Raw genomic sequence first — 26,805 nt, forward strand, 5'->3', positions numbered from 1 at the left:
CAAGTGGGTCCCACATGTTTTTAAAAAATAAAAAAACAAGAAATTTTAAAAAATAAAAGTTGTAAGGCCAAAAGGGAGGGGATGGGAGGTGGCCGGCGCTAAAGGCCTCAACGCCGACCCCGCCGCCCCAATTAGAGTCACTAGCGACAAAAGAGGTGGTCGACAATCTCAATTGGAACGGTGGGAGCCAGCGTCTAGGCCCCCACCAGTTGGAATTGAAAAATCTCCAAATTACCGATCGAAATTGAAAAATCCTCAAATTTGGAGATTTTTTCGATTATAATCTGGAGGGGCCTCGTGGCTGGCCCCCACTGCCGGCCACCTCCTATCACTTTCCCTTTCGGCCTTATGACCCTTGTTAAATTTTAGATTTTTTTTTAAACATGTGAGACCCATTTAAACAATCACCGTGACCCACGTGGCACCGTCACTTATACGTCAACAATTTCGATTAAAATTAACAAGATATTAACGGCGTGCTAAAATTTTATCAAATTTGTACTTCATGATTTAATTTGGTGAAAGAGAAAATATTTGGGTTAAAATTGTTAAAATGAGGGAAATTTGAAATTTCTTTTTGGTTATTAAAAAAATGAATTTTTATTCTAAATGGCCTATGGTTTACTCGTTTTGTCAAATTATCATATTTTTTTTGTCAAATATCTCTCATGATTTATTTTTTGCATCAAATCTATCACAGCGTTATCTTTTCCGTCGACATCTAACGGCCGTGCTGAAGTGGCACGTGGAGAGATAGTGGGCTCCACTTGCCACGTGAGAGTCACGTCAGCACGGCTGTTAGATGTCGACGGAAAAGATAACGGCAGGATAGATTTGAAGCAAAATGTAAACCATGGGATATAGCTGACGAAAAAAACATATGATATATTTGACAAAACGCGTAAATTATGGATTATTTTAGATAAAAACTCTTAAAAAAAAGTGAAACAAGAAATTGAATAAAAAAGTAATTTTAAAAAAAATGAAAATTCCAGTGGCTCTTGTCCTGAGCTACCACGTGTCCCCCTTCTAGCGGCATTTTTGGCTTCCATGCTTCAATTGGCGGCAGATTCGTCGGGTCATGGGAGCGTCCGGCGGTTCCTTCCTTCTCTCACTGAGCTCGAGCTCGAATGCCCTCAACCTCCGCCTTCTCCCAGCTCAAGCTCAACGTACGCCTCTCTGTCTCTGTCTCTCCCTCCCTCCCTCCCTCTCTTTCTCTGCATTCAATGTCGGCGAGGCAAGCTTTTCATCTTCTAGGGCTTAAGGGCCTCTCATGGTTTCCGAGGTCCGAACCTTCTTTAACGTGCTTCTCTGTTCATTCCGGTGATTTCATGTCAAATTGAATCTTTTTTCTGCTCCAGTTTGCTGATTTCCTCGTTTCCTGATGAAAAGAATTTTTCTTGGGCACCCGTATAGATTTGTAAAGCTTGTTCGTCACTATTCACCGAAATGTCTTAGCTTGCGTGCTCTCCTAGTTTCCTTAATTGCATAAATTTGCATTTGCAGCTCCGCGGCAGCTCTAAGACGATCACTTGGTGCCAGCTCTATTTCTTATCGACTAAGCTTAATGGGGTCTAAGAGACCACTCTCTACTGTGCCAAAACCGGTTACCCCGGTGACTGAGGAGAAGATACCGAAGAAAACGAAAAGGTCATTGGGTAAAGTTGCAAATTCGAGTGAGATCCTTGTCCTGGTATTCCTCGTCTCCACCTCTTCATTGTCAATGGTGTTTATTATGTTTTCCAATGCTGGCAGACTTTGGCTGTTTTTGGGTAGGGGACGGAAGCTTTTTGGTGGTTCTCATTTGAACGGTGTTTGGTTTGCAATGTAGGAAAATGGCATTGGGAGTGGTGATGAACTCCTGGGCATTAAGAACGGCCTGATGAGAGTTGAGAGTATGACGGTTCAAGAACTCAGGGCCACTTTAAGGTGAATGAAGGTCTCAAAGTACCGACTGCATTTATGGTTTTTGTGGGCTTTGCAGTAGTGTAGAATCACATTTGCTGGAATTTCTTGCTCTTTGAGTGACAATGTGATCTCTTGCAAGCGTAACACTTTATAATGTTGGCTGTTATTGGTTTTGGATGCTAGACGAGTTGGACTCCCGGCGAAAGGGCGTAAATCTGATCTTATATCTGCCTTGAAGAGTTATGTGGATGACAAGACAAATGGTACATCGTCTTACTTCCGATTTCCTTGTGTATTAATAAAAATTAGTTTAGATGGATGTTTGGTTAAAACGTTAATGGCAATTTCATTGTAATCCTAATTTCCTAACATAAATGTCAATCATGATGCCTGCTTTGAAATGACATTGGTTTTATTAATTTGGCAGATGAAAGTTCTGAGGCTGTGGAAGAACAAGTTTCCTCTGTCCATATGGATTGTGTATCTGTTGCAAACAATGGAAACGACTCGCCTGACAATAATTGTGCTCAAATGACAATTTCCACGTCCGAAATCTCCGAACTTGAAAGAAATAAAAGGAGATTAAGGCAACCTGCTGGGGATAAAGTCCAACTTGAAAGTGAAGTGATGACATCAGATCAGATGCAGTATACTAGAACAGATAAATTTACTGGTAAGCTCAAGTATGCTAACCGCTTCCTCAGCTTGTACATGTTCATCTAATTCCAGTGACTGGTTATATTGTTCTTAGGCAGGAAATTCCCCCGTTCTAAGAAGAAAGTGTCCTCTGAAATTTGTACTGAAGAAGTTGCAGCTGTTGTTAGTGTTGATAAGACCATCGGTCAAAATGAACCTTGGACTATTCTTGCTCATAAGAAACCGCAAAAGCATTGGATTCCTTATAATCCCAGAAAGATGAGGCCTCCAGCCCTTTCTGGGGACACAAAATCTGTAAAGCTGATGTCTTGGAATGTCAATGGCTTGAGAGCTCTGCTGAAGGTGGAGGGGTTTTCCGCACTTGAACTTGCTCAAAGGGAAAATTTTGATGTCTTGTGCTTGCAGGAGACCAAACTGCAGGCGAGCATTTTATTCCTCGTTCTTTTCTGTTTGCTAGTAGCAAATCGCAAGAAATATCCTTCACTGTTAAGAGTTAGGTTTCTTTTATTTTTTTCTGGAAACAGGAGAAAGATGTTGAGGCAATCAAGGATTGTCTAATAGAAGGTTATGACAACAGTTTCTGGACATGCAGCGTTTCCAAACTCGGTTATTCTGGCTCAGCTATCATCTCGCGGGTATGCTTTGAATATAACAAAAAAAAAGGAATGGTAAAAAGGACAGTTATAGCAAATCACCTGAAATGTTGGGATCTCTTTCACAGATAAAGCCGATATCGGTAAGATATGGTTTAGGTATATCAGATCATGATAGTGAAGGGCGGCTTGTGACGGTGGAGTTTGACTCGTTTTATTTGTTGAGTGGATATGTCCCTAATTCAGGAGATGGCCTAAGAAGACTGGTATGGAACTGCGATTCATCTGTACAATGTTACTTTGTTAAGAGGATATGTGGATTCTGACGGTTCTTTTTTATCCTTCTAATGCCAGCAATATAGAATAACACAATGGGACCCATCTCTGGGCAATTACATGAAAGTAAGTATGGTATCGAATACTTTGAGACAGATACTCATGTAGAGAGCTGCGTGAGAGTATACTCTGATAGTGAAGCTTGTCTCAGATTTGAAGAGACTGCTCATTGAGTTCTCTGGGAATGGTGCAGGAGCTGGAGAAGTCGAAGCCTGTGATTTTGACTGGCGATCTGAATTGTGCTCACCAAGAGATAGACATTTATAATCCTGCAGTAAGTGATATATTACACGATACTATCATACTACTTAAATTTTAATGTAGCTTTTTGACTGTTAATCTTGCATTTATGGCTCGTAAATGATGAGACCTTGAATAGTCACATGTGAGGAGGGCTTTATCCTTCATCATAGTTTGACGAATTATGTCTTTATCGAATTGAACTCTGTAGGGGAATAAGAGAAGTGCTGGATTTACCATCGAAGAAAGGCAGTCTTTTGAGGCTAACTTTCTGTCGAAAGGATTTGTGGATACCTTCAGAAAGCAACATCCTGATGTTGTTGGGTATACTTATTGGGGATACCGGCATGGAGGGAGAAAAACGAATAAGGGTATTTTGCAACTTCCACCTCCTAAATTTTGTTTATAAGCTTGATTATCACTGTTCCGCGATACATAAGAAGCATAATAAGCTTTATTTCTGAACCTAAAATATGTAGGGTGGAGACTTGACTACTTCCTCGTGTCAGAATCCATAGCAGACAATGTTCATGACTCATTCATCCTTCCTGATGTTACCGGGAGTGATCACAGTCCAATTGGTCTCATCCTGAAGCTCTAGTTCCGGAGGCTTACTACCTCACAGTATGGCCCCTTGAGCAATCCACGAAAAGGGGCAGCTTCCTGTTTTTCTTTCCTCCAATATTGAGGTCCCGGAGAAGGGAAAATTTTCTTTGGCATGACCTTACTGATACTCTTTCTGAGATGATGCAGCAAAGATTGCACGCATGGAGTGATGAGGTTGAGTTTGTACTGCTTGTGCAAAATGTTTGCTCATCATCAACTGTCAAGTAAATGGATCCTGCCTTGTAAATTTGCCTTTAGAAGCTGCAGCTTTTTCTATTTTCCTGCAGCAAGGTTTTTCGTATTTGTAGGAATTAGCCAAGCATCAAGCGTGGTGCTGCCTTTGTTCACTGATGGAAAAGGAGTAATCATCAGTCAGATTTCTTTTCCCAGCCACTCTTTCGGGCCATCAGTAACATCTTGTCCAAGAATTTTGCAAGATACTTCTATCTTTCCATTCATTCGTAAGAACTGCAGTGTTGGTGTATTTCTTGAATGTTCGAAGCTTCTCTTTGTATTATAAGGGACCTGGAACTGCAAGAACAATGGATTGAGAGAAATTTGCCAAAGATGATAAATTGGCCTATAAACCACACTAATCATTACCGTCTTATATTTATATGAGCTCCAATCAGAGGTTCAATATTTCCAGCCAAGACAGAACTGAGATCAGCCAATTCAATCCCAGTTTTTACATCTTTCACGAGCTTAAATGGGTGAGACACATATCTCCGAACCTCGTTCTTCCACACATCAAAGATAGCTTCCGTCTTTATGTTGCTAATGGTTGAAACTCCTTGCTCACTAGCGATTATGAGAAGTCTGGCCTTTAATCGGTTGAGGGCCTTGATCTTATTTCCGAAGTGACTTCTCTCACCTGCATTATTGTTACAACAATCAGTTTGCATTGCCTTGCATCGAAAACAAAAGTTCCTATAGATGTTATCGAAAAATTATAACCAAGAAATTTAGCCTATTTCTCAGTATGCAGTCAGAAATGAAAGGGTGTGAATGGTTTCAGTAGAAGGCGAGGACTACCAACATATTAAAAAGGCCATAGTCTAAGCTTGGTCTTTATACCTGAAGATCCAATGGTTATACCAGTAGGAACATGCTGAATGATGACTCTACACTGACCATGCAGCTCCTGTTCTGGGGATGATGGGCACAAGAAGATCAAATCCTCTTCATCAATGTGAAAGTCCGAAGTTGTCCCGAGGAACAGAGGAACGATGTCAACCACCGCTACACTGACCTGCTTATAATAGAATGCACCAAGGCTCAGAAAATGGGTTCGGATTCTACTTTTAGAGGAAGGAATAATAAATCCTGGTACTCATACCTCATGACCTGTTGATCCTTTTTCAGAACTGCTCAACATGTGATGAACACCTTTCTCCCCCTGAAGATAGCCGTATGCATAGTCAAATTCAAATTCGACTGTGGCAGAACTGATGGCGCCGTTCTTTGACTGTAACTTGTTGATGATCCTTCCTCTGTGGCCTTGCTTCTCGACCCATTTTAAGTACATGCTAAGCAGTTGCTGTGCCCAGAGCTACAACACAAAATTTCTAAACACTGTGAAGCTCATGAATTTCAGCCCTGATAGACTGATATGTTTCATAAAGGGGATCTAACCTCATCATGCATGCCGCCAGGCCCAGCATTTATTACCATGGAAGCTCCCTCTGCATCGTAGGGTCCCTTGAGAAGCTTAAGCATCTCATACTGGTCCAAAAACTTGCTCACATCTAAAGATGCAGTATATGCTTGCTCAAAGAGACCATAATTGATAGCGTCCATCTCAGCAAGCTGCGTTATCAGCTTTGCTTCTTCTGCCTGCAGAATAGAGTAGACAGAGAGTCAATTAAGTTAACAAAATGCAGACTCTACCTTCAGTTGGTAAATGATAAGAAACAGCAAGCTGAATTTAAATAGACAAAGAAAACATCCACCCAATATAGAAAAAGAGAGTCTAGCACGGTTGTTTTCCATTATCGAGGACTTGAAAGTACATAACCTTGTATGCTAGATCTTTAAGGGCATCAACTGCTCGAGCAGAATCAGCCAGTTCGACAAGGATATCGTTTGATTTAGCTGGGTCATCCCAAAGGTCATAATTCCTGATCATCTCCTCTTGCCTAATCCTTCTAGCCTCCTCGAGCTCAAGTGCAGATGTTGCCATCAACTCAGCACGAAGAACCGTGTCTTCAATCTTCTTTTTCAATGAAAACAAACCTAAAAAAAAAAGTAAATTGAAAGAGAGACACATTATGCGGCAATAACACGCATTTTGTCTTCGGAATCATAAAACAAACTGAAACTCTTATCACAATGTAAGCAGCACTGTTCACAAGATATATCCACCAATGGAAAAATGGAACTATAGTCGGGCTCCAAACATGGACAACCTCATCCAAACAGTTATAAGGAAGGCATAAACATCCCCTGCCTCCGTGATGGTCCTGAAAAATGAGGCTAATTGCACGCATTACATGAGATTTGACTGGTAACAGCAATTTTTGTCATTTCAATATAGCAAAAGTGAAACGGAAATTTTACAAAGAGAGAACCATGGGGCTACTCTCACACTAGCAGCAAAAATCAAGAAACGAAGTTGCGAACAGCCAAAAGTTATAAAAATTTCCACAACTTCGCCAATAAGACGAGAGCCAAAGGAGAAAGCTTGATGACTCCCAAGTAGAACTCTTGAGCAAGAACTAATTTCCACTAAAAGACCATGTCAAGTTCCCCACAATTGGCCACGGAGAGATGCTCGTTGCATGAAAAAACAAAGAAAGACAGGATAGGGACATAAATGCTGAGGGGGAAAGAGCGAGAGAGAGAGAGAGAGAGACCTAACTCTCTGTAGACCTTGCTTTTGCCGTCCATGGCCATGGAGCTGCAAGCTCGAACAGAGCGACTCCAGAGTCTGCAAGTGTTCATATTGTCCCTTCTCGAGGAAGAATGCCTGTTGGGTTCTAACCCAAATGGAAAAGCGGCTCTCCTCACGCAGGCAACATCTGCCGCCATTTTTGCCATTCTTATGGTTACTGATATAGCAGAGAAATGAGAAGAGGGAACCCAAGCGAAGTATTCACCCAACCCAAATAAAATAAAATAAAATGGAGTATATACGACACGACAGGTAGTGGTCGTGGTAGTCTAGAGGTAGCGGTCTGTCCATGGGACGTGAGATTCTGCTGCCTCCACGTCTATGGTATATAGTGAGTTTGCTCCAATGAACCGCGCCCCCCCCCCCCCCCCGGGGGCGGCGCCAGCCTTATCCTCCATTTCTTCCGCCCTTTTTTCTTCTTCTTTTTTTTGTTTATCTTGCATTTCCATCTACTTATGCCTAAATATGTCAATCAATTATATGTATCCACACTTACGTGCATTCACTATATTTGTATATCCCACATCTCTAGGTATCTTAATGTCCCTAGTGTCAAATATGAATTGGTTGGACTTAAAGTCGAGAGATCATTTGAATGTCCAAGGGGAAACTACATATGATTATAAATAATTCTCTTTTAATTATATACACGTGAGATTACTAGAAGAAAATCTACCCCCTGGAAACATCATAATTAGATTTAGTATGGAGTGGACCGATGGCTGGGCCAAACCCGGATTTTCTAGCCCGGCCCATTATCCATGCCTTTTCCTAGTTATATACGTGTGTATATATATATATATATATATATATATTCACATCCATATTTGTAATCTTCATATATATGGCTAAATCTAGGCCATGCCAGTCCGGCCTCGTTACGCGTACATTTGGTGTAGTTGTGTCTTTGCATCTTTACCTATAAGTATAAACATCAAGTTCATGTTCTATATGCCATGTAACCCAACGTCCAATCAAAAGATTGAAAACGTCTTGGAAGAAAAAGGCTCGACCGTATCTTTTCGTTTATGGCCGAAAGGGACTGCTGGTCTAGTTTGTTTATAATATGCGATCATCTGCCGGGTTGATATACTGCGTGGCATCTGATATGGTTGTCAGAGAAACAAAATGGATTTTTTTTTTTTTGGGATAAGGGTTTAAACTTCATTAATAATCAAAATCAATACGTACAAAGACCCCTCATCCGAGAGTAATTATTCCCCACATTTACGGAAGACAAACAGATAAAATTCACATCCCCAAGTCTTTTGCTATGCTCGAGCTTGTTATCTTATGTTGCACCCTAGGAATAAACAAAATCTTCATTCTAACTAATTCTATAGTTTGATGAACTATCCTACTCACGGAGGAGACCTCGTGTTTGAAGATCCTGTTGTTTCTCTCTATCCATACTTTGTGAATACATTCCACGCAAGTTTTTGCCCAATACTGTCCAATTTATTTCCTTTCAAAGTCATCACCCAAACCGGTTCAGAATGTCAATGCTGGGTTAACCAAATCCCTTAGATGCAGGAGCTTCCTCCAATTCCAAGAGCAGCTTACAGGAACCTTTATGCCCCAGGAATTCCTTTCAGTAGAATATGAAACAAAATGGAATTATTTGATAAATGTAAGACATTCTGCGACTTCGGTTCATCCTAAAATGATGCAAGGAAACATCCGAACATTCGGAGAGATTGGATTGTTCCGTCTATGTTCTTGTGGAATATACTTACGAGGTACATAGTAGTAGTACAAAAGGCTTCTGCTATGGAGATCACTTCGTTCATATGACACATACATATTTGAAGTGCCTTCATTCTAATCTATGACGCCTTCTAATCGGGATGGTAACTACACCTTCTAGCTACGATCCCAACTCGATCAGGATTCCTACTCGATCGAGCCAAGAAAATTCTGCAAGTACCTGAGCCCGTCGTCGACACTCAAGTACCTCCAGCTCAGAGCGCTCAGCATCCCCACGCTCGCCTTCTCCACCCTCAGCTTCCCCTCGCTCTCCCTCTGGCCGCAGAACACGACCTTCATGTCTGCCACGACCCCGCTGACCCCACCGCTCACGCACCACCCAGCAGGCGGTGGCAGCTCCTCCGAGAACCACCACTCCGCCCCAGGGATGAGGCTCACGTTCGCATTGCAGTCCATCACCGTGAACACCCCTCCCCACCCCTTGATCACTACATTCCACGTGACCCTCACCAGGCACGGCACCTCCCAGACCGAGAGGTGGTCCGGGCTTGTGTTCTCGATATCGAACTGGAATAGGTTGTTCGGGCCGAGCTCGAGCTTCAGCTCCTCCCCGGGTTTTGCCACCGTGGCGATGGGAAGCCTCAGGGCCCGGATGTCGATAATGAAGTCAAGGGAGTCGAGGGAGAGGTGGGGCGGCGGGGGGCAGCGGTTGCGGCACTTGGAGGCGGTAAAGCCCATGGAAAAGAGGCGGCGGAAGGGGACGGAGGGGTCGGCCCAGTGGAGGCTGGAGAGGGAAGGGTAGTGCATGGAGCAGATTGGCTCCCAGAGGCAATCGGAGGACATGGAGGCGGCCCATGACTTGCAGACGCAGGAGGCGACGGCGAGGGTCTTGGGGTCGAGGCGGTGGGCCACCAGGACGAGGACGTCCCACGGCGGGGGGTTGGTCGGAATATGCTGACCAGTCGGAGACATATGTTTGACTCTGTCTTGACGGTCGTGCTGTGGTTTTTTAATATAAAAAGAGGCTGCCCTGGGGCCCAGAGGCTGACGAGGGAGGTGGGTTGTGACACGTGGAAGGCGATGTCGAGGTGCATGGGATCGAGTCACCGCCGGAGGTTGGGGATGACGCGAGAGCGAGCTGCCTCTATGGCTACACGTGTTGGGTGTCGTGGGCACACGTGTATACCATCTCTTTCACAATTTCGGTTAAATTTAGATTTTCTTTTTCCTCTTTAAGAATTTTCTTTTTCCATAAGTGGATTTTTTTTTTTAGTGTGATTGTCTAAAAATCGATGGAGCCTATTGATCGCACTCCTCATTGCGTTAAGTAGTTGTCGAATGTGTCAAGAAAAATCATAGGGCCTTTCTAGTTGTCCATTTTGGTCAAATATCACAGCACGAAGACGGAGTTCTCTTCTTTCTCATCACAGCAATAATCGATCGTTCTCACATGTTAGTCGTTATATCCTCCTTTCGATTCCGCCCATAGCGATTCTTTCTAATTGCCATTTAGGTTTCTCGCCTTTTCTCATGTGCGGTCATTATGTTCGGCAGCTAAAGTTTTCCGAACTTTTCAAAATTCATTCTATTCTGAATCTAAATTAATGCAAACATACAATACAGACACATGACATCCCTGTAATATTACTTAACCAATACAGCTCGACATTAACTGGAATTTTAAAACTGAAAACAGCAAGCAAATTCTATTATGATTCTCTTTTCTTTTTCTTTTTTTTTTTGTGAAATGAAACTTCCTTTTCATCTTTTGTATTTTATTTTTAGATAAAATAGAGAGTTTTCGTAGCAGGCAATTATAACCTTCTCTGATCTCAGAGTTTTTATCAAACATAACTATCATTATAGAGAGCGACCCTTCATCAAGGCGCTTAGCGAAAAACAGGAGACAACTTATATGAGCTCTCTCAGTTCGTGTACATTCCTACAGACTTTTCAGGTTACGTAGGCGACTCTTACCTTAATAAACTGTAACGGTACGGGGAGAGACTCGAAATCGGAACTTTAAAAGCGAATTGTCTTAAGCCTTACTACCAGGCCTCCGAGGTATGATCTTTTGTATTGACTTGAGTGTCCTCTAAACTAATATTTTCTTATTCTTCTGTTCTACCCACTTCTAATGACCACACATAGTGCTATATTATATGTACAGGGCAGCGACCGCTCAATATATTGCATGCATCAAATATCGGGAGAAGAAGAGGCACTTTAGAAGGCATATTTCATGCATATTCCTTCTTTTTTTTTTTTTTTTTGGGCGGCGGTCCAATCAAATAGCATCCCCCCACTAATAACTAAAAGAGCATATTCTGCTCATGTTTGGTCAAAATTGAAATTTATAAAAGTCCATAAAACTCCTGAATTATATACAAGCTATAAACTTAATTAAATGCAACGGCCAAAATTCAATCATCAGTCGTAATCAATCGATCGTACTGCCCGTCAATGTTGAAAACTGTGGATTTCCCCTACCTTTTTATTTTTATTTTTTGCTGGATTTCCCCTACCTTTTTTTTTTTCGCTAGGTAAAAAATAATTCATTAATGGAAAGTATCGGATTTCCCCTTCCTACGCACTCTGTTACAGAACCCCACCCCATACCCAAAAAAAAAAAAAAAAAAAAAAACTAGAATTTGTTCCTCATCATTCATATTATGACAGTACCGTCCAAGATATATATTCGCCATCAAACCCTATTGCGAATGCGTACATATATGCAACGATCGATGTGTCATATAGTTTTTGCATGGAAACTAACGAGGATTTCCACTCACAAGATAAGCTAGTGTTGCTACGACGCAGTGTATTATATGGTCGCAACTAGCCATATACCATACGACGAATTTCGAAACCAACTTTAGGCTTGGACTGCTTGAAATAAATGGTGAAAAGCCAGCGGAAAATCACAATAAATAGATGTATGCATATAATAATATTAATAAAATGGTTACATTAAAAAAAATAAAAAAGGAACGCACAAAAATCTTCATGTGAACGATGATTCCGTTCGCTTCAGTAATCAATTATATCTCATTGGTCTCCAGAAAAAAACCATGAGATTGAGAGACATATGTTGTGATACCTAATGAATCTGTTCACTGTCCGGCATCTCGAGTCCAAATCAGTATCAGGCGTCGGGGAATTTCTTCTGCTCGGCGATGATGGGGGTACCACGGCAGAGCTCCCTCTTGATCGCGCTCGGATTGAGCGCCAGCATAGGGGCAGACGTGGTCGGGACCACCTCGGGGCCGCAATCGGTGGTCCTGACGGGATCCACGGAGTCATCCTTGAAGGCCTGGACGGGGAGGACGGCGGCCGCTTTGGAGGCGGCGTCAGAGGACGGCCGAGGGTAGAAGAAATCGGTGGGGAAGAAGTAGTACTGCTGGAGGCCGGCCATGGAATCGGAATGGAATGGAATCTTCCGGAGGGAGCGAGGGCTTGAGTTGAGAGAGGATCTGGCGAGGAATTCAGATGCTGCTGTTTGTCTCTTTGGAAGTGTCGGGAGGCTGCGGACTTTGTTTTATAGAGAGAGAGAGAAGGGGGCGGAGTTTGGAATGCCATTCAATGGCTTGGCGGGCACGTCAATGTCACGCGCGTGAAATCTTACGCCCATGTGATTTTGAGATTTTTACCCTAAACGGTCAATGATTTATCAATTTTATCAAATATATCATATTTTTTTATTAAATTTATCTCATAATTTACTTTTTTTCATCAAATCTATCCCGGCGTTATTTTTTTCGTCAACATCTAACGATCGTGCTGATGTGAAAAGTGGAGGGATGGTGGACCACACTTATCACGTGGGCACCACGTCAGCACGGTCGTTAGATGTCGACGGAAAAGATAACGCCGTGATAGATTTGATTGAAAATGTAAATCATAAAATAGATTTGACCAAAAAAATATATGATAAATTTGACTAAACGGTTAAATCATGAACATTTTAAATAAATTTTCCTGTGATTTTTAATTTTTTTTTAATTTTTTTTTTACTTGGAAAAGAGATGGTGAAACTGAATTCAATTTTGTCGGATTATAAAACTGTTAGGTGGGCGGAAGATTGTCCCCTACTTATATTCCAAGGCGATGAGTACGCACGAATATTTCTTCACGTGTTTTTTCGTTGATTGTTTTGGTTGGTGCTCGACGAAAACATGCAACACGCGTTATTGAACTCTGGGCAGCGTGGCCGTCGGTCGAATAGGGGAGCCAATACCATGGTTGGATTTAGGCGCATATCACAAAGTGATTGTTTTTGTGTTCTGGCAAAACTTCGGTTTCTAATCCTAGTAGAATTCACATAATTTGTTTCTCATGCACCTACAGTCGAAGCAAATGCAACAAGTTTATATAAGAGAGCTGTGAAAACACCACTCGCCGAATTCTCAAAATGAGCCACTTAGGACAAGGACGATTAATAACGGTCTGTTAGACCATGGCCATATCCTAGATGATTTTGTCAATACCATAAGGATGCTTTCGTCCACCATTAGGGTTGATGGCCTAATGGTTTCAATCTTACTTCCATATAGTTTGGAAACTCTCAGGTCTCGAGTTCGCATACTCCGAGGACATATGCTAGGGTGGACTCTTTGGCTTGAGCCTGAAATCATCTCCGTTTTCTTTGAACTATACTAGGTCCTTAGTTATGTTATGCTGACGGGATTAGTGTTTGCGCTGGTTGTTCAGTTCATTTGGTGTATTCGCGATTGAACATGAAAGTCCGAATATTGCGTAGCGGGGTGATAATGTTGCTATCACTACTACCCGTCATTTTTATTCGGAAAAAAGAAGAAGAAGATGCTTTCGTCCAAAAAAGGCAGTTGCATATAAAGACAAATGCCATATTTGGCTAATTGGGCCTGCCAGTGCCTGCCTACCTTTCATCACCAATTAAAATAACCCAAAACTAAATTTAATTGAATGGCAAGAGAGTGGGCTTATTAGGTCATGCGGACGGAAGAAAGCACGCATGGAGTCCACGACGGTGGGGTCAAACGCGACCGCCACCAACGTTGCCTCTGATTCCCGCCGGATTCGTGCCATTCGCCAGATGAATTTTGCTTTTTTTGCAGTCAGTGGTAGTAAACAATAAACAAAGATGTCAAAGTTTCTTTCTTTTTAGCGGGGAAAGTTTCGAACTTTTTCTCCATCCGAGACCCAAAAAATAAAAATTAAAAAAAATTCGAACTTTACTTTTCGTTTTAGGATTGGACGTGAGGGTTCATTACAGATCAAAAGACGACATTTCTTGTTGGGCCGATGAAATGAAGATCTTCTCATTCGACAGGCAAACGAGAAACAGACAAGCGGGTGATGTTTGCTCTTCCATGTCTGTTATCCACTAGGCAGTTGGGTGCCTTCTATTCTGTTTCCACTATCGACCATGTTGGTCTCAAATCTTTTTCCCCCTCCTTTCTTTTTCAGTTTATACAAGCTGTAGAAGATTCATCTGTGTCCCAGGATAGTATTGAACTGGGAGATTGGGCTAATTTCTGCTGTTGAAGAATCTTCCGCCATCTGGGGCTGCTGAGTGTTTGATGAAATTCATATATGGGTCTTTTCTTACAGTGGCGATAGCGAAAGACATCGATGATCCATGCAAAAACATGTCCTGAAATGCTTCGTATACACCAGACTTTAGTACATTACGATCTGAACAAAAATGAACAACCGAATACACAAATCGTCCCAAAACCCCCGCAGTACGAACAACTGCTACTAATACTGCTCTATGAATACAAAACCCCTAGTAAGAAAATAGAATCAAGGATCTGTCCCAAACTAACCATTTGATTATTGGCTGATGTGCATGGATTTGCATGATTTGAAGCTGTTGACAGCGTACCTAAGTTGATATCATTTCCTGAGAGGGGGAGTGACTGTTTCAAAAGCCTCCACGAGTAAGTGAACCTTTTGCTTCCGGGCTGGAGTGAGCCTGGAAACAACTCGTTGAAGTGCATAGTCCAGCAGATATTCCTCGGCGTTCTTCCTCCCGTCCATGTCCTGATGCTTCAGATTAACCCTCTCTCGTTCCCTGTCAGGGTCCAGAGGCAGATGCCCCCGCTCCTGGGGGTTGAAATTTCTCACCTTCTCTAGTGCCTTGACGAATCTACTGAGGAGGATCATTTTTCTCAGATTGTTCCAGTTCTTCACCGATCTCGGGTTCGATTTGTTCCCCTCCTTGAAGTCAGTACTTTCTTCTTCTTGATGGACAGCATCGTCTGGTTTGAGCTGTATCTCTAAATCCGGCAGTGGCTTGTTCTCTTTCACTTTTCCAAAGTGCATGGGACCATCTTTAGCAGTATCAGTAGATGCTGGAAGAGAATTTTCTCTGTAGTTGCTGCCACTATTTTCCTTGGATTCCTGTTCGTCAACTCCACCATTGCTGGTATTGGATCGATCATGGGGTGAGCTGTCCTCACATTCAAGAAGCATCTCATCAAGTGCTTGCTGGACAAGCTTAACAGCTTCAATCTTGCGGAGTTTCATCTCTTCACCCTCTGCCCTCCCTTTGATAAGCCCGTCCTGCTCGGCTCGCAATGAACCTGGGCAAGAGCTGGGCATGTCAACAGATCTGCTTTCCTCCTCTTCGTTTTCTTCTTCCAGTCTGTTACCATCAACACGAGGGTCAATTGGCTCACTTCCTTGTTCTGTAGCTAGACCTGATGCCATATGCTTGTATATCAAGTACCACAACCCTGTATATTTCTTCTTCTCTGACTGCGGTTCATCCCCTTCATCTGCCCTGCATTCTTCAGAATGAGGAGATCCCAGGACCACTTCTTTTCCTACCAAAGCTTCACCATCTTTCTCCAGAGCTTCAGTCAGTTCGACTGTTCTTATTGAATTGACATCCCCGTCATCAGTCTTGCTGGCTGCTGTTGGATTTATCGGCTCATCATGGACCAGAGCGGAAGAAATTGAAACTTCAACTGCTGTTCGTTCTACGTGATCTTCGGTTACACACATCCTTGAAATGTCACTGTCCAACAAGCTTTTTCTGCTTCTTCCATCATTCCCAGTCTTAAGCTGTGAATTTGAACTTGGGATCCCTTCCCTTTGGATATCTTGAACTCTCCCTACCGCTGGACCACCAACCTGATCCCTGTTTTCAGCTTTGTCTCCGTCAATGGACTTTTGAGGCGGCACCGAGAGATTCCTTTCACCTGGCTGTTCACTGACAAAGATGAGTTTACTCGCTTGCTCAGTGGGGCTTGCGACCAAATTTTCATTTTCCTTCTGATATCTCTCGCCATCATCAGAGGGGACAGTAAGAATCTCAGCGGAATCCCCGTTGTGCTTTGTAGATTGCCCCTCATTTTGAACTAAGGCAGTCTCTCTGGCTCCTGAACGATTAACATTAGATGGAGATGATGCATTCATGCTCATGCCAGTTTTGCCTCCCGCAACTGGATTGACCGTCTCAAATGCTTCCACAAGGAAGGCTACTCCTCTTTTCTGAGCTGGATCCAGTTTAGAAATTACCTTCTGAAGAGCACGATCGAGCATCCACTCCTCGGCGATTTTCCTCTCTCCTATCTGTTGGCGTCTGAGATTGACCTTCTCTTGCTCAGGGTATACTTCCGAGGACGGAAATCGCTGTATCCTCCGGCTGAAGTTCTTCGTCTTCTCCACCGCCTTGATAAACCTCTTCATGAGGATATATTTTTTCAGATTGCTCCATCTTTTAGATGCCATCTGATTTGGCCTGCCTCCTGCATTTCCTTCTCTTTTCGCCTCGATTTTGGACACTTCAAGAGCTTCCAGCTTCTCTTCTTCCAGGTCTGGTTCTTTCTCGCTTTTATGATCAATGGAGCGATCCTCACCTGTTTCCTTCTTATCGAAATTGATGTTGTCAGCACTGGATTTCTTCATCAAGCATTGGTCTTGACTTTGTTCAAGAATTTTGCTGATTGCCTCTTGCAGCAATTTTATTGCATCACTCTGCTGGAGTTCCTCCTGTTGGGCAGCTTCATCATGATTTGCCACCTGGGGATCCCGATCCGATCCAGGCAACAAGTTGGCATCTTTGTTGACCTGATGAACCGGTGATTCAATTCCCCCATTTTCAGCTACATCTGATACCATGTGTTGATATATGAGATACCACAGATCATTGAACTTCCGTCTCCCAAATGACGACTTAAATGAATCGTCGCTGGTGCTATCCGGCTCAGACTCTCTCGGAGACTCCAGGTTTTCATCCATCGTCTTACATGCCAAAAGGGACATTCCTGTTGAGCCAGAAAGAGCTTCTATCGGTTCTCCAGGAGATTCCTGGTTTTTGTTCTTCTCCTCACGTACTGAGATCGGTTCTTCTCTCAGATCAGGAAGAGCTTCTTTTGGTTCTTCTGGAGATCCCAGGTTTTCCTCCATTTTTGCATGTGCTGAACCCAACTCTTCTGTTGGGAAAACACTTACAACTGCTCCTGCTACTTCTTCTTCATCAGCAACAGCCGCTGCTTTAGATGAATTTGGTTGCTCATTGTTTGAAGTAGAATCCCCATGGCTGAGTTCACCTGATGCGGGAGGGTTCTCGTCTTCAGTTTCTTGGACAGTTTCAAAGGCTTCTGATATCTCCTCGCTGTGGTCGTTTTCAATGTGATATGAAACAGAATAATCATTTCCCCACTCTTCAAGTTCCAGATCAGTTTGAGTTCCAATGGAAACAAACTTTCTTCCTCTACTACCGGGGCCTTCTCCAGACTCCTCCTTTTCCTTCCTTTCTGCATTAATGGACTCGAGAATGTCTACTGCAGATTCTCTTTGTTCATGGGCTTTCTGATTTGCTGGAGCTTTTAAAGAAGAATCAAATGCTTGACATAGATTCTCCTCACGAGCCACTGGAGGGTCGGCTGTCCTGCTTTGCTCTTTCTTTTCTTGAAAAACTTTTTCAGCAACCTCTTTGACCCTGTCTCGTCCATCATCAGCATTTGAACCTGCATCTTTTCTACAGTTGATCTCCTCAGTCAATTCCTTCTTGACCTTCTCAGCATCATGGGAACTCTCTTTTTCAAAATCCTCCCTTCCACTTCGCGAAAGAACATCCAACTTCTTGCTCCTCTGATTTTTCACACGCTTTCGTGCAGACTTCAATCGCTTCAACGTTGGAGCAGCATGATGATGACCATGGAGGGAGCAATAGCTATAAGGACAGACTTTCATGGCAGAAATCTTCTCAGACACATCTCCTGCCTGTTGGTTCTCCACTTGGGCGAGGAACTTAGAGCCCTTGATTGCAGAAGAACAGGTGGCGCTGTGGACACTCGAGTCGGAAACCTTGGAATTGTCTGAGCATTTCCTTGTGGAAGGCCTCTTCGGTTTCAAGCTGGGCACTTTTGCCAAGATTCTCACTGGTCTGAGACTGGCTGTTCTCCTGAAAGCTATTACGGGTTTGTTCCTAGCAGTGCTTATGGTAAAGCTATTCACAATTTTCCCTTCACCATCACTGCTGCTAATACTACACTCCGACTTGTGAGGACTCGGTTGAGAATTCACCTTCTTCACATCAGAAGACCTCGTTGCCTTCAAGTAATTCGGTGGCACATCTGCTTCATCCCGTGATCTTGAGAGCTGGTCATGATCTAAACCCTCCTGTCTTCTTGATGAGCTGCTGGCCGGACCCACGAGCTTGATCGACCTCAACTTCTTCAATTTTTTCTTCCGCTCTGATCCGCTGAAAACTTTCCTAGTGGTAGGCCTTCTGGGTTTTAAGCTGGACATTCTTGTCAACCCCTTGGCCACCTTCAAGCTGCGTCTCCTTGTTAAAGCTCCCATCAATTCCTGCCAGAAAATGGGCAACAACTTATCTGTGTAAGCTATTTAAAAAGCTTCCATATTCCTCCCGCATTCATTATTATCCCCATACTAGAATCAGGCACACAGTCAACTCACCTTCATACCATCTGCCTCTCCATCCAAAAGGGCATCATTGGTTTTTGCATAACTTGCCGATGCATCGGAGGTTTCCATTGGAGTCGATCGTTCCGAGCCTGCTGAGTCACTTGATAGGTAGAGAAGCAGCTTCTCCGAATCCGACTCTCCGCCTCTTGCTGATGATCCCATGGATTGGCTCTGGCTGTCTCAGAAGCTCGATCAATTCCAACCCGGGGAGTTTCTATGGACCCTCCTTGTCTTGGACCTTCGAAAGGAAGAACAGATCAGAGAGTGACTTCAGATCACTCTGATTGAGCCCTACTGATCAGGTCCCGTTTCAAGTTCCACCAGCAAATGTTGCTTTTCTTCTTTCTATCCCCGAACTGATATCACTGAGAGACAGAGGGGGAGAGAGAGAGAGAGAGAGAGAGAGAGAGAGGTGTGTAAGGTTTGGTTCTGCAATGGAGTTGGGATTCCTTAGCAGAAGGGGGACGAATGGAAACCAAAGATTCATCAGAGGGAGAGGAACCTTTCTTTCTGGGATGGAATAGGTAGGGAGAGAATTAGCCGTAGAGATCCCTGATGGAAAGACACAGATGTTCCAAAGTCTGTTGTTGGCTGTAGTGCTTGTTCTGTCTCTGTTTTTTTTTTTTTTTTTTTTCCTTCTTAAATGAATTTTTATTGACTTTCTCTTTGCTTAAGAAACTGATACAAAAATCATTCATCTATTAATCAATTAATTGCTTTGAAGTTTCAGAATTGAATATAATTTTTGTGAAAAGGGAAAGGAGATCGACTTGTGCAAATGGAGGAGGAGATTTGATTGACCTGGCCAAGTCCCCCCTTTGGCTGAGCCGACTGACCTGTAATTTGGAGCCTTCTGGAGCAAAAGTGTCACTCTCCGATCTCCGGGTTGGGTCAGTGCCAGTGGTTTACTTTTCTTCATTTCTTGCATAAATAATTAATACTAATAAATCTGCATGAAATGATAAGATCTCATGAATTTGGCAAAGTCAATCTTCCAAGCTAAGCAGCTTCTTAGTAAATGATTTTGTTCACTGACCACAAGATTTCGGTGCAATCGACGACCACTGAGAACACCTCGCGATATTACCAAGTTAAAAAAAAAAAAAGAAGAAGCGAAAGCTTCTGTTTTGTTCACCATTTGGGTCTTTTCGCAAAGTCGCGTGGGCAAAGCAATAACTTCACGGCGGGACCATAGGACAACAGCAGTACACACTTGGTCGCACCGACGGCGACTCTCTCTTTTTGACGGTGTTTGGACTTGAAGAATGAAGGAAACCGCGTTGGCAGAGGGGTGAGTGGGCCCCCCGCAGTGGTTACTCCGACCGTGATTGCCGGGGAAGGGTGGCATGGCATGGCATAGATAGAATCTATCTAATAATCAACGTATGAATTGAGAGGAGAAAAGCTCATATCCACGTGCATTGCTGGAAAAGGCCCAAAAAAAAAGGGGCTTAGGTGAGATCCGTACGCTTTCCAATTATCAGATCGCGTAAAACTCTAGCCGCTGCACAAATCGATGAGCTAGCGAATGGCAAAGGAATAAATAGAAGGTGAAAAAAAGTACGGGAAATCTAACTCTACGAGAATCAAATCCGAAATCTCATGTTTGAAACTGCTCAAAAATTATGGCATATCTTATAGCGAGAACAAACCTCAGGTTTTATCTTTTTAAGAACTCGATTGAAGTTGAAGGTCCATTCACCTTCCAAGAGTGGGCCGTGGTGGTATGGGCCTGAGCGACCCACTGAAATCATTTGGGCCAATGTTAAATATGGACCCAATGAGTAATCATTGCGGCCCAGCCCAGTCTCTTTAGACAGTCCCGTCCGTCTACCCAATGTTCGTCGTCATGAGCACGACCCGACGAAGAAGAAGAACAAGGAATGAAAGGCGCCGATGTGACAGTGTCTACCAAACTCCGAGTTGAATTGTTCTTTCTTGGACGCAACGGAGACGAAGGGAAGGGCTGCCCGCCGTTCCCGTTTACGCAAAGGCCAAAGCCACGGCCATAGCAAGAAAAAGGAGTTCCCGGAAAGAAACTCCACTCCTCCAATGATTTCCCTTTCCCCCCATTAAAAACGGAACAATTTCCACCTCCTTTTTGTCTTTGCCCTCACTCTTCGTCTTCTTCATCTTCCGGTGTGCTTTGCTCTCCGCATAATAACATATATATATATATATATATATATAAGTGAAGTAATACGGAAGGTTCCAAAACAGAACCAGACCTCTCTGCTCCGATTCCGGTAGGTCAGGTGGGCATCGACGGAGTCATCTCTCCTTACCTTATTCTCCGTCCCTCCTGACCCTTTCACTTCATTCCTTCATTTATTTTACTTTTTATTAATTAATACTGTGGCAGGCGCAGCCCCATGCCATACTGCCGACACCGTCGTCTTCCCTGCTGATTCGGCTCCTCCTCATCCATATCTCTATCCGTTGCCCTCCCTTGATAGGACCCGCTATAGCTCTAGTATTCCATCTGCAGCTGTGGTCCCTTAGCTTTTGCTTGCTGGGTCTTCCTTTATTTACACGGGCGCTTGGCCAGGCGATGAAAAGACGGGGCCTTGATTTCGAGTCTCTCCGGGGTTTATGCATTTTGGGGCAGGGTTCTGATTCTTTGGAGAAGTGTTGCCCAGCAGCTGAAGCTGATTCTTTCTGCATATTGATCGTAAGCCCTCGTTCCTGCTACCCTCGTTCCTGCTACTCTCTGTTTCTTACAAACTCGCCCTTCTGTAGTTCTTCATTGGGGAGAACTGTGGAGAACAACCGTGTGTGTGTAGCAGTCTTCGCGTTTTAGCATCTCTTGTTTCTGATTGGATTTTCTCGAAGCAGACATTGGTTCTTGGTTAAAAGCTTGCTCTTTCCTACCGTGCCTGTGACTAAACCTTTTCGGGCAAGTCTTGACGAGAATTTGATTTATTTGATCAAGATATGGATATAAGTAACGAGGCGAGCTTGTATCCTTTCCGGATCGGACCCTCATCGGTCCTCGGTCGGACCATTGCTTTGAAGATCCTGCTCTTTCGGTCGATGTCCCATTTCCGGCAACACATTTTCCATGTGTTGTTTAACTGCATATATAGGGTAGGTCTCATTGTAGGACCTGTGGTATCATGGTTCCACCCGAGAAACCCGCAAGGGATATTAGCGATGGTCACCGTCGTGGCTTTCCTGCTGAAACGCTACACTAATGTGAAATCGAGGGCTGAGATGGTTTATAGGCGGAAGTTCTGGAGAAATATGATGAGAGCTGCATTGACGTACGAGGAATGGGCTCATGCTGCCAAGATGCTAGACAAAGAGACCCCTAGGTTGAACGAATCAGACCTTTATGATGTGGAACTGGTGAGGAATAAGCTCCAGGAGCTCCGCCACCGGCGCCACGAGGGATCTCTAAGGGATATTATCTTCTGTATGAGAGCCGATCTTGTTAGGAACCTCGGCAACATGTGCAATCCGGAACTTCACAAAGGCAGGCTTACAATGCCTAGGCTTATTAAAGAATATATTGATGAGGTCGCAACCCAGTTAAGAATGGTCTGTAACTCGGACTCAGAAGAGCTCTCCTTGGAAGAGAAGCTCTCCTTCATGCACGAAACAAGGCATGCCTTTGGTAGGACAGCCCTGCTCTTGAGCGGAGGTGCTTCTCTCGGAGCCTTCCATGTTGGAGTGGTGAAAACACTTGTAAAACACAAGCTTTTGCCTAGAATAATTGCTGGGTCTTCTGTAGGGTCCGTCATGTGCTCAATTGCCGCCACTAGGTCTTGGCCTGAGCTGCAGAGCTTCTTTGAGGATTCATGGCACTCATTGCAGTTCTTTGATCAGCTCGGTGGGATTTTCGCCGTGGTAAAGAGGGTTATGAGTAAAGGGGCTGTTCACGAGATCAGACAGCTGCAGCAGATGTTGAGGCATCTTACCAGTAATCTCACCTTCCAAGAAGCTTATGACCTGACGGGACGAATCCTGGGAATAACTGTCTGCTCCCCTAGGAAGCATGAGCCTCCTCGGTGCCTTAACTACTTGACTTCTCCTCATGTCATCATATGGAGTGCCGTTACCGCATCTTGTGCCTTTCCCGGCCTCTTTGAAGCCCAGGAACTGATGGCAAAGAGCAGAAGCGGAGAAATCGTTCCTTATCATCCTCCATTCAATGTGAACCCGGAGGAGGGGTCAGGCACTTCTGCTCGCCGATGGAGGGACGGTAGCTTGGAGATTGATCTACCAATGATGCAGCTGAAGGAACTATTCAACGTGAATCATTTTATTGTCAGTCAGGCGAATCCTCATATTTCGCCTCTCTTGAGGATGAAGGATTTTGTGAGAGCATATGGTGGAAACTTTGCTGCCAAGGTACGACTTATTATCTTCTACTGTCAAACAATTGAACTTGTCCCAATTGTCTGCAATCTGCTTTGGGTGCGTTATTGTCATTATCCATGCTTGTTTAGTCCTAGTGATTGGATTGGTTAGTTGATCGAGCGGTTTACTCTCAGGTCTACATCCTCTCGAGTGAAAATGATCTGATCCCATTCTTAAATTTTGTAGCTTGCTCAACTCATTGAAATGGAGGTGAAACATAGATGCAATCAGATTCTTGAGCTCGGGTTTCCTCTGGGGGGCCTTGCCCAACTCTTTGCTCAAGATTGGGAGGGCGATGTCACTGTTGTTATGCCTGCCACAATTGCACAGGTATGCATCTGATAAGTTTGGAAAACTTCCCGTAATTTGTTTGAACTGGGAATGAAAATGTCTGAGTGATTTCTTTTCCTATTGTGACCAGTACCTGAAGATTATTCAAAACCCATCTCATGTGGAGCTTCAAAAAGCCTCTAACCAGGGGAGGAGGTGCACCTGGGAGAAACTTTCTGCCATAAAAGCGAATTGCGGGATCGAGCTTGCTCTTGATGAGTGTGTTACGATTCTCAACCACATGAAGAGGCTCAAGAGGAGTGCCGAGAGAGCTGCAGCTGCTGCTTCTCACAGTCAGTTTTCCACATCTAAATTCAATGGTTCTAGAAGGATTCCTTCCTGGAATTGCATTGCTCGGGAGAACTCTACTGGGTCCCTTGAGGATCTTACAGATGTGGCTCCGTCGCTGCTACAAGGAGTTGGCAATGGGCCTATCAGTGAAGGATCATCTCCCGGAAGCAATCTGCGGCTTCATCCGGGTGGGCATGAAGGAAGCGACAACGAATCTGAGGGCACAGGTTTGAATTCTTGGACGAGATCTGGTGGGCCCCTGATGAGGACTGCTTCAGCTGATATGTTCGTTGACTATGTTCGTAATTTAACTGTGGAAGTTGATCAGAAACCTTTGCGTGGCGACTCAGAAGCTAACAGTCAAACGGGAAGAGATCTCTTTTATTTACAGAGCCCAAGGGTGACGACTCCAACAAGAAATCTGGAAAGCACAGAGACTGATCTGAACAGGAGCGGCTCGAGCATCACGGTGACTGAAGGCGACCTTTTGCAGGCAGAAAGGAGTCGAGAAGGGATAGTATTTAACGTACTGAAGAAAGAGGAATTGAATCTGTCAGAGCAGGGGCAGACAAGTAACTCTGAAATAGCAGAGTGCGTGCAGCTCGACTGTTCCGATAGGGAGATGGACGCGAGCTCAATCTCTGAATATAGCGAGGATGAAGACGCAAAGGAAAAAGGCTTGGAAGAGACTGCTTGTCATGAAGATTGCGGAAATGAGAGCATGCCTGTGGATCGGTAACACCCTTGCGATCATATCTGCCCTGCTACCAGAGAGTGCTGATTGCGAAGCTTGTTTGGTCTTATGATAGCACGGAGTCCAGGTAGAACTAGCAAACATAACATGTCCCGTAACTTCTCCGTTGCAGTCGAAATGTCTTGATGCCTCCGCTCATCTTTTCAGTACGAGATGCTATTTGAGGTGTAATCTTTACATGCTGTATTTGTAACATTTAATCATGCTGCTTATAATATTAACTTGGTAATTATGTCGACGCTCTCTCTCCGTCTCTCAGTGGACGCAAGAGTCCGCTCCATCGATCATGCACTCGTGCATGAAGTATCGATAAAAGACATCGACGCCCTCTGCTTCTCACTTCTAACTCATTTTCTCGTAACTTTCCGCCCCTTGCCGGCAAGCAAGGCAATGCATTTATTCAGACGGAATACTTGATTGAAACTCCAGCTTTCCACATTTAAAACATGCATCTTGGAAGCTTTTCGAGAAGACTATATGTTTAGTCCAACGAAATGCAGTTGGGTGTTACAATTAAAATAGACAGTGGGCTAGGCCAAAATGGTAAAAAGACCCCCACCAATTGATCTCAAAGGAGAGTGGGGGGGGGGGGGGGGGGACAGACCACTTCAAGGTTTGAACGTATTTCCAATGTTGTCAGCGACCGTTGGGACAGGCCTCGGGGCACAACCAAAGTGCTCTCTCAAAAGGAGTGGATCTCAGTGAGTCAAACTCTCACTGGCCCATCCCCAGCCATGCATCAAAAGTGCTTTGTCTGTTTATGGAGTATAATTCACTCCGCCTAACAATATAATTCATTACTACAACTTTATTACTTTACCCTACTCTACTTTTTCTTTAATTTAATAATATAATCATTATTTTTTTATTTTTTCTTTTAATATAATAATAAATTTTCTCACAGATTTTTTTTAACAATCATTATAATTATTTTTTAATATTAAATTCTCTCAATTATTCATAATTTTTTTCAAAATTCAACACAATATTTATTATTTTATCTTATTTTTTAATTTAATAATAAATTTTCATATATATTTTTTAGTCATTACTATACTTCACTTAAATATATATAAATATTTGAAGTGGAGTGAAGCTAAATTCTATTATATTACCAAACTCTACTATTTCCTCCACCCACTCCTTTTTAAAATTTTTTTTTTTTTACGGTTTTTACAATTTAATTTAACAGCGTTAGTTTCACATAAGCAATTTGTGACGGTCTTTTTGATGGTGAACTAAATTGACTAGCGGAATGAAGATTTAGTACCATTTTGTTGGCAAAAGTCATCGAGGGATGAAAGTGATGGCAAATTAATCTTTCAAGATCAAATCGATAGTTTACTCTAAGTTCTATCTAGCCAAAGTTCTAAAGTTAACATCAATCTATCTGTTCGCGTGATCATTTCGGAAGAGCCCGAAGATGTAATGATCCGATTCTCATATGGAGTATTTTACAAGCGATGCTCTACTCGAGAGAGACGGTCAAATGTGTATTGAAAACCCGATAGAGATGTGATAATACATTTGTTGAGAAAGTCTACCCGGGTCCATGATAAAACAAGAAGCATATGAACATAGTAAAATGAATCGTTCTACCCCGCCATATATTAAACGTCCGGTTTAACCCGAAGAAGAACTCAGCAGAGTCTAAGAGCATGTTCGAGTTCGAAAGAAGATTCAAGGAGTGCCAAAAAGGCCGTGTTTCAATTAAGAACTTCGCACGTGTGAGTTCGGGGGGTTTGATGTCATCCTTCGCGCGTGGGGGAGTTCCACTATGACTGTTGCTGAGGAGTATTCTTAATAACTAGTTTGGATCTCTGGTTAGGGAGGGTTTTTGGAGAGTTATACAAATTTGTATATTAATCCTGAATAATCCTCCATAATCCATCCTTTTATAAACCTTCATAACTCTTTTAATCTGAGATTCAACCGAGCGATAAAAATTTAATTTTAAGAATGTTTTGAAATATAACAAGACATTTTCAAGATAACTTATTATTAATAAGAGCTTGACAAATTCAAACTAAAATGTTCGAATTAATCCGGCCATATCAGTACAATATGCGGATGAATCCTGTGTTCTATGCGTGTGAATTAAGATCAACTCTAAAAAAAAACAGAGCATACCCTCGTCGCAAATGCTCTTGTCTGAACAGCAAGCGATTACAAATTCAATTTTCATTGCAGTAATATTAATA

At 43.2% G+C, this 26,805-nt stretch overlaps 5 protein-coding genes across 12 annotated transcripts; 2 read left to right on the forward strand and 3 right to left on the reverse strand.

Moving 5' to 3' along the window:
- The first annotated feature begins 1,051 nt into the window (after positions 1–1,051).
- LOC116196450 (DNA-(apurinic or apyrimidinic site) lyase, chloroplastic) lies at positions 1,052–4,927 on the forward strand. Of its 4 annotated transcripts, XR_004154824.1 has the most exons (13): positions 1,057–1,285; positions 1,507–1,693; positions 1,832–1,929; positions 2,092–2,171; positions 2,336–2,581; positions 2,660–2,985; positions 3,063–3,200; positions 3,287–3,424; positions 3,513–3,560; positions 3,688–3,768; positions 3,946–4,105; positions 4,214–4,564; positions 4,649–4,927. XR_004154824.1 is itself a non-coding variant. In XM_031526175.1 (12 exons), exons 1-12 carry the CDS (start codon positions 1,131–1,133, stop codon positions 4,333–4,335), a joined length of 1,779 nt encoding a protein of 592 aa, XP_031382035.1. In that variant the 5' UTR covers positions 1,057–1,130; the 3' UTR covers positions 4,336–4,927. The 4 variants fall into 4 exon arrangements, 2 of the variants coding, with proteins under 2 accessions (XP_031382035.1, XP_031382036.1); XM_031526175.1 differs by having other exon boundaries at positions 4,214–4,927; XM_031526176.1 differs by having other exon boundaries at positions 1,060–1,285; positions 3,090–3,200; positions 4,214–4,927.
- Positions 4,734–7,595, reverse strand: LOC116196451 (peptide chain release factor PrfB3, chloroplastic). 2 transcript variants are annotated; one of them, XM_031526178.1, is made up of 7 exons: positions 7,201–7,595; positions 6,358–6,575; positions 5,976–6,176; positions 5,680–5,892; positions 5,418–5,592; positions 4,944–5,214; positions 4,734–4,871 (listed from the first exon to the last, which is right to left on the reverse strand). In XM_031526178.1, the coding sequence occupies exons 2-7, from the start codon at positions 6,520–6,522 to the stop codon at positions 4,796–4,798; spliced, it is 1,101 nt and encodes a 366-aa protein (XP_031382038.1). In that variant the 5' UTR covers positions 6,523–6,575; positions 7,201–7,595; the 3' UTR covers positions 4,734–4,795. The 2 variants fall into 2 exon arrangements, with proteins under 2 accessions (XP_031382038.1, XP_031382037.1); XM_031526177.1 differs by having other exon boundaries at positions 7,196–7,595.
- Positions 7,596–8,721: 1,126 nt separating this feature from the next.
- On the reverse strand, positions 8,722–9,949 carry LOC116193517 (probable F-box protein At5g04010). Its single transcript, XM_031522252.1, has one exon. It carries the CDS (start codon positions 9,910–9,912, stop codon positions 9,127–9,129), a length of 786 nt encoding a protein of 261 aa, XP_031378112.1. The 5' UTR covers positions 9,913–9,949; the 3' UTR covers positions 8,722–9,126.
- A 4,605-nt stretch (positions 9,950–14,554) lies between these two features.
- Positions 14,555–19,510, reverse strand: LOC116196743 (calmodulin binding protein PICBP). The gene is made up of 2 exons (XM_031526614.1): positions 18,859–19,510; positions 14,555–18,747 (listed from the first exon to the last, which is right to left on the reverse strand). Exons 1-2 carry the CDS (start codon positions 19,027–19,029, stop codon positions 14,821–14,823), a joined length of 4,098 nt encoding a protein of 1,365 aa, XP_031382474.1. The 5' UTR covers positions 19,030–19,510; the 3' UTR covers positions 14,555–14,820.
- Positions 19,511–20,762: 1,252 nt separating this feature from the next.
- LOC116196744 (triacylglycerol lipase SDP1-like) lies at positions 20,763–24,842 on the forward strand. 4 transcript variants are annotated; one of them, XM_031526618.1, is made up of 5 exons: positions 20,763–21,122; positions 21,230–21,538; positions 21,607–23,220; positions 23,416–23,559; positions 23,651–24,842. In XM_031526618.1, the coding sequence occupies exons 3-5, from the start codon at positions 21,802–21,804 to the stop codon at positions 24,587–24,589; spliced, it is 2,502 nt and encodes an 833-aa protein (XP_031382478.1). In that variant the 5' UTR covers positions 20,763–21,122; positions 21,230–21,538; positions 21,607–21,801; the 3' UTR covers positions 24,590–24,842. The 4 variants fall into 4 exon arrangements, with proteins under 4 accessions (XP_031382478.1, XP_031382475.1, XP_031382476.1 ...); XM_031526615.1 differs by having other exon boundaries at positions 21,230–23,220; XM_031526616.1 differs by having other exon boundaries at positions 21,236–23,220.
- The last annotated feature ends 1,963 nt before the right edge of the window (positions 24,843–26,805 follow it).

The sequence above is a fragment of the Punica granatum genome, chromosome 2 (assembly GCF_007655135.1).
Source record: "Punica granatum isolate Tunisia-2019 chromosome 2, ASM765513v2, whole genome shotgun sequence".
Classification (NCBI taxonomy): Eukaryota; Viridiplantae; Streptophyta; class Magnoliopsida; order Myrtales; family Lythraceae; genus Punica; species Punica granatum.

Bases quoted from the DNA above. Each gene is read 5' to 3' on its own strand.
- LOC116196744 (XM_031526615.1), top strand. From the start codon at position 21,802: ATGGATATAAGTAACGAGGCGAGCTTGTATCCTTTCCGGATCGGACCC. The intron at 23,221-23,415 runs GTACGACTTATT...TAAATTTTGTAG, and splicing joins GTGGAAACTTTGCTGCCAAG to CTTGCTCAACTCATTGAAAT. The intron at 23,560-23,650 runs GTATGCATCTGA...TATTGTGACCAG, and splicing joins TGCCTGCCACAATTGCACAG to TACCTGAAGATTATTCAAAA.
- LOC116196451 (XM_031526177.1), bottom strand. From the start codon at position 7,379: ATGGCAAAAATGGCGGCAGATGTTGCCTGCGTGAGGAGAGCCGCTTTT. The intron at 5,893-5,975 runs GTTAGATCCCCT...TTTGTGTTGTAG, and splicing joins CTGGCGGCATGCATGATGAG to CTCTGGGCACAGCAACTGCT. The intron at 4,872-4,943 runs GTAATGATTAGT...TTGTTCTTGCAG, and splicing joins GCTCATATAAATATAAGACG to TTCCAGGTCCCTTATAATAC.
- LOC116196743 (XM_031526614.1), bottom strand. From the start codon at position 19,029: ATGGGATCATCAGCAAGAGGCGGAGAGTCGGATTCGGAGAAGCTGCTT. The intron at 18,748-18,858 runs GTGAGTTGACTG...ATTTTCTGGCAG, and splicing joins GAGAGGCAGATGGTATGAAG to GAATTGATGGGAGCTTTAAC.
- LOC116196450 (XM_031526175.1), top strand. From the start codon at position 1,131: ATGCCCTCAACCTCCGCCTTCTCCCAGCTCAAGCTCAACGTACGCCTC. The intron at 1,694-1,831 runs GTATTCCTCGTC...TTTGCAATGTAG, and splicing joins CGAGTGAGATCCTTGTCCTG to GAAAATGGCATTGGGAGTGG. The intron at 3,425-3,512 runs GTATGGAACTGC...TTCTAATGCCAG, and splicing joins GAGATGGCCTAAGAAGACTG to CAATATAGAATAACACAATG.
- LOC116193517 (XM_031522252.1), bottom strand. From the start codon at position 9,912: ATGTCTCCGACTGGTCAGCATATTCCGACCAACCCCCCGCCGTGGGAC.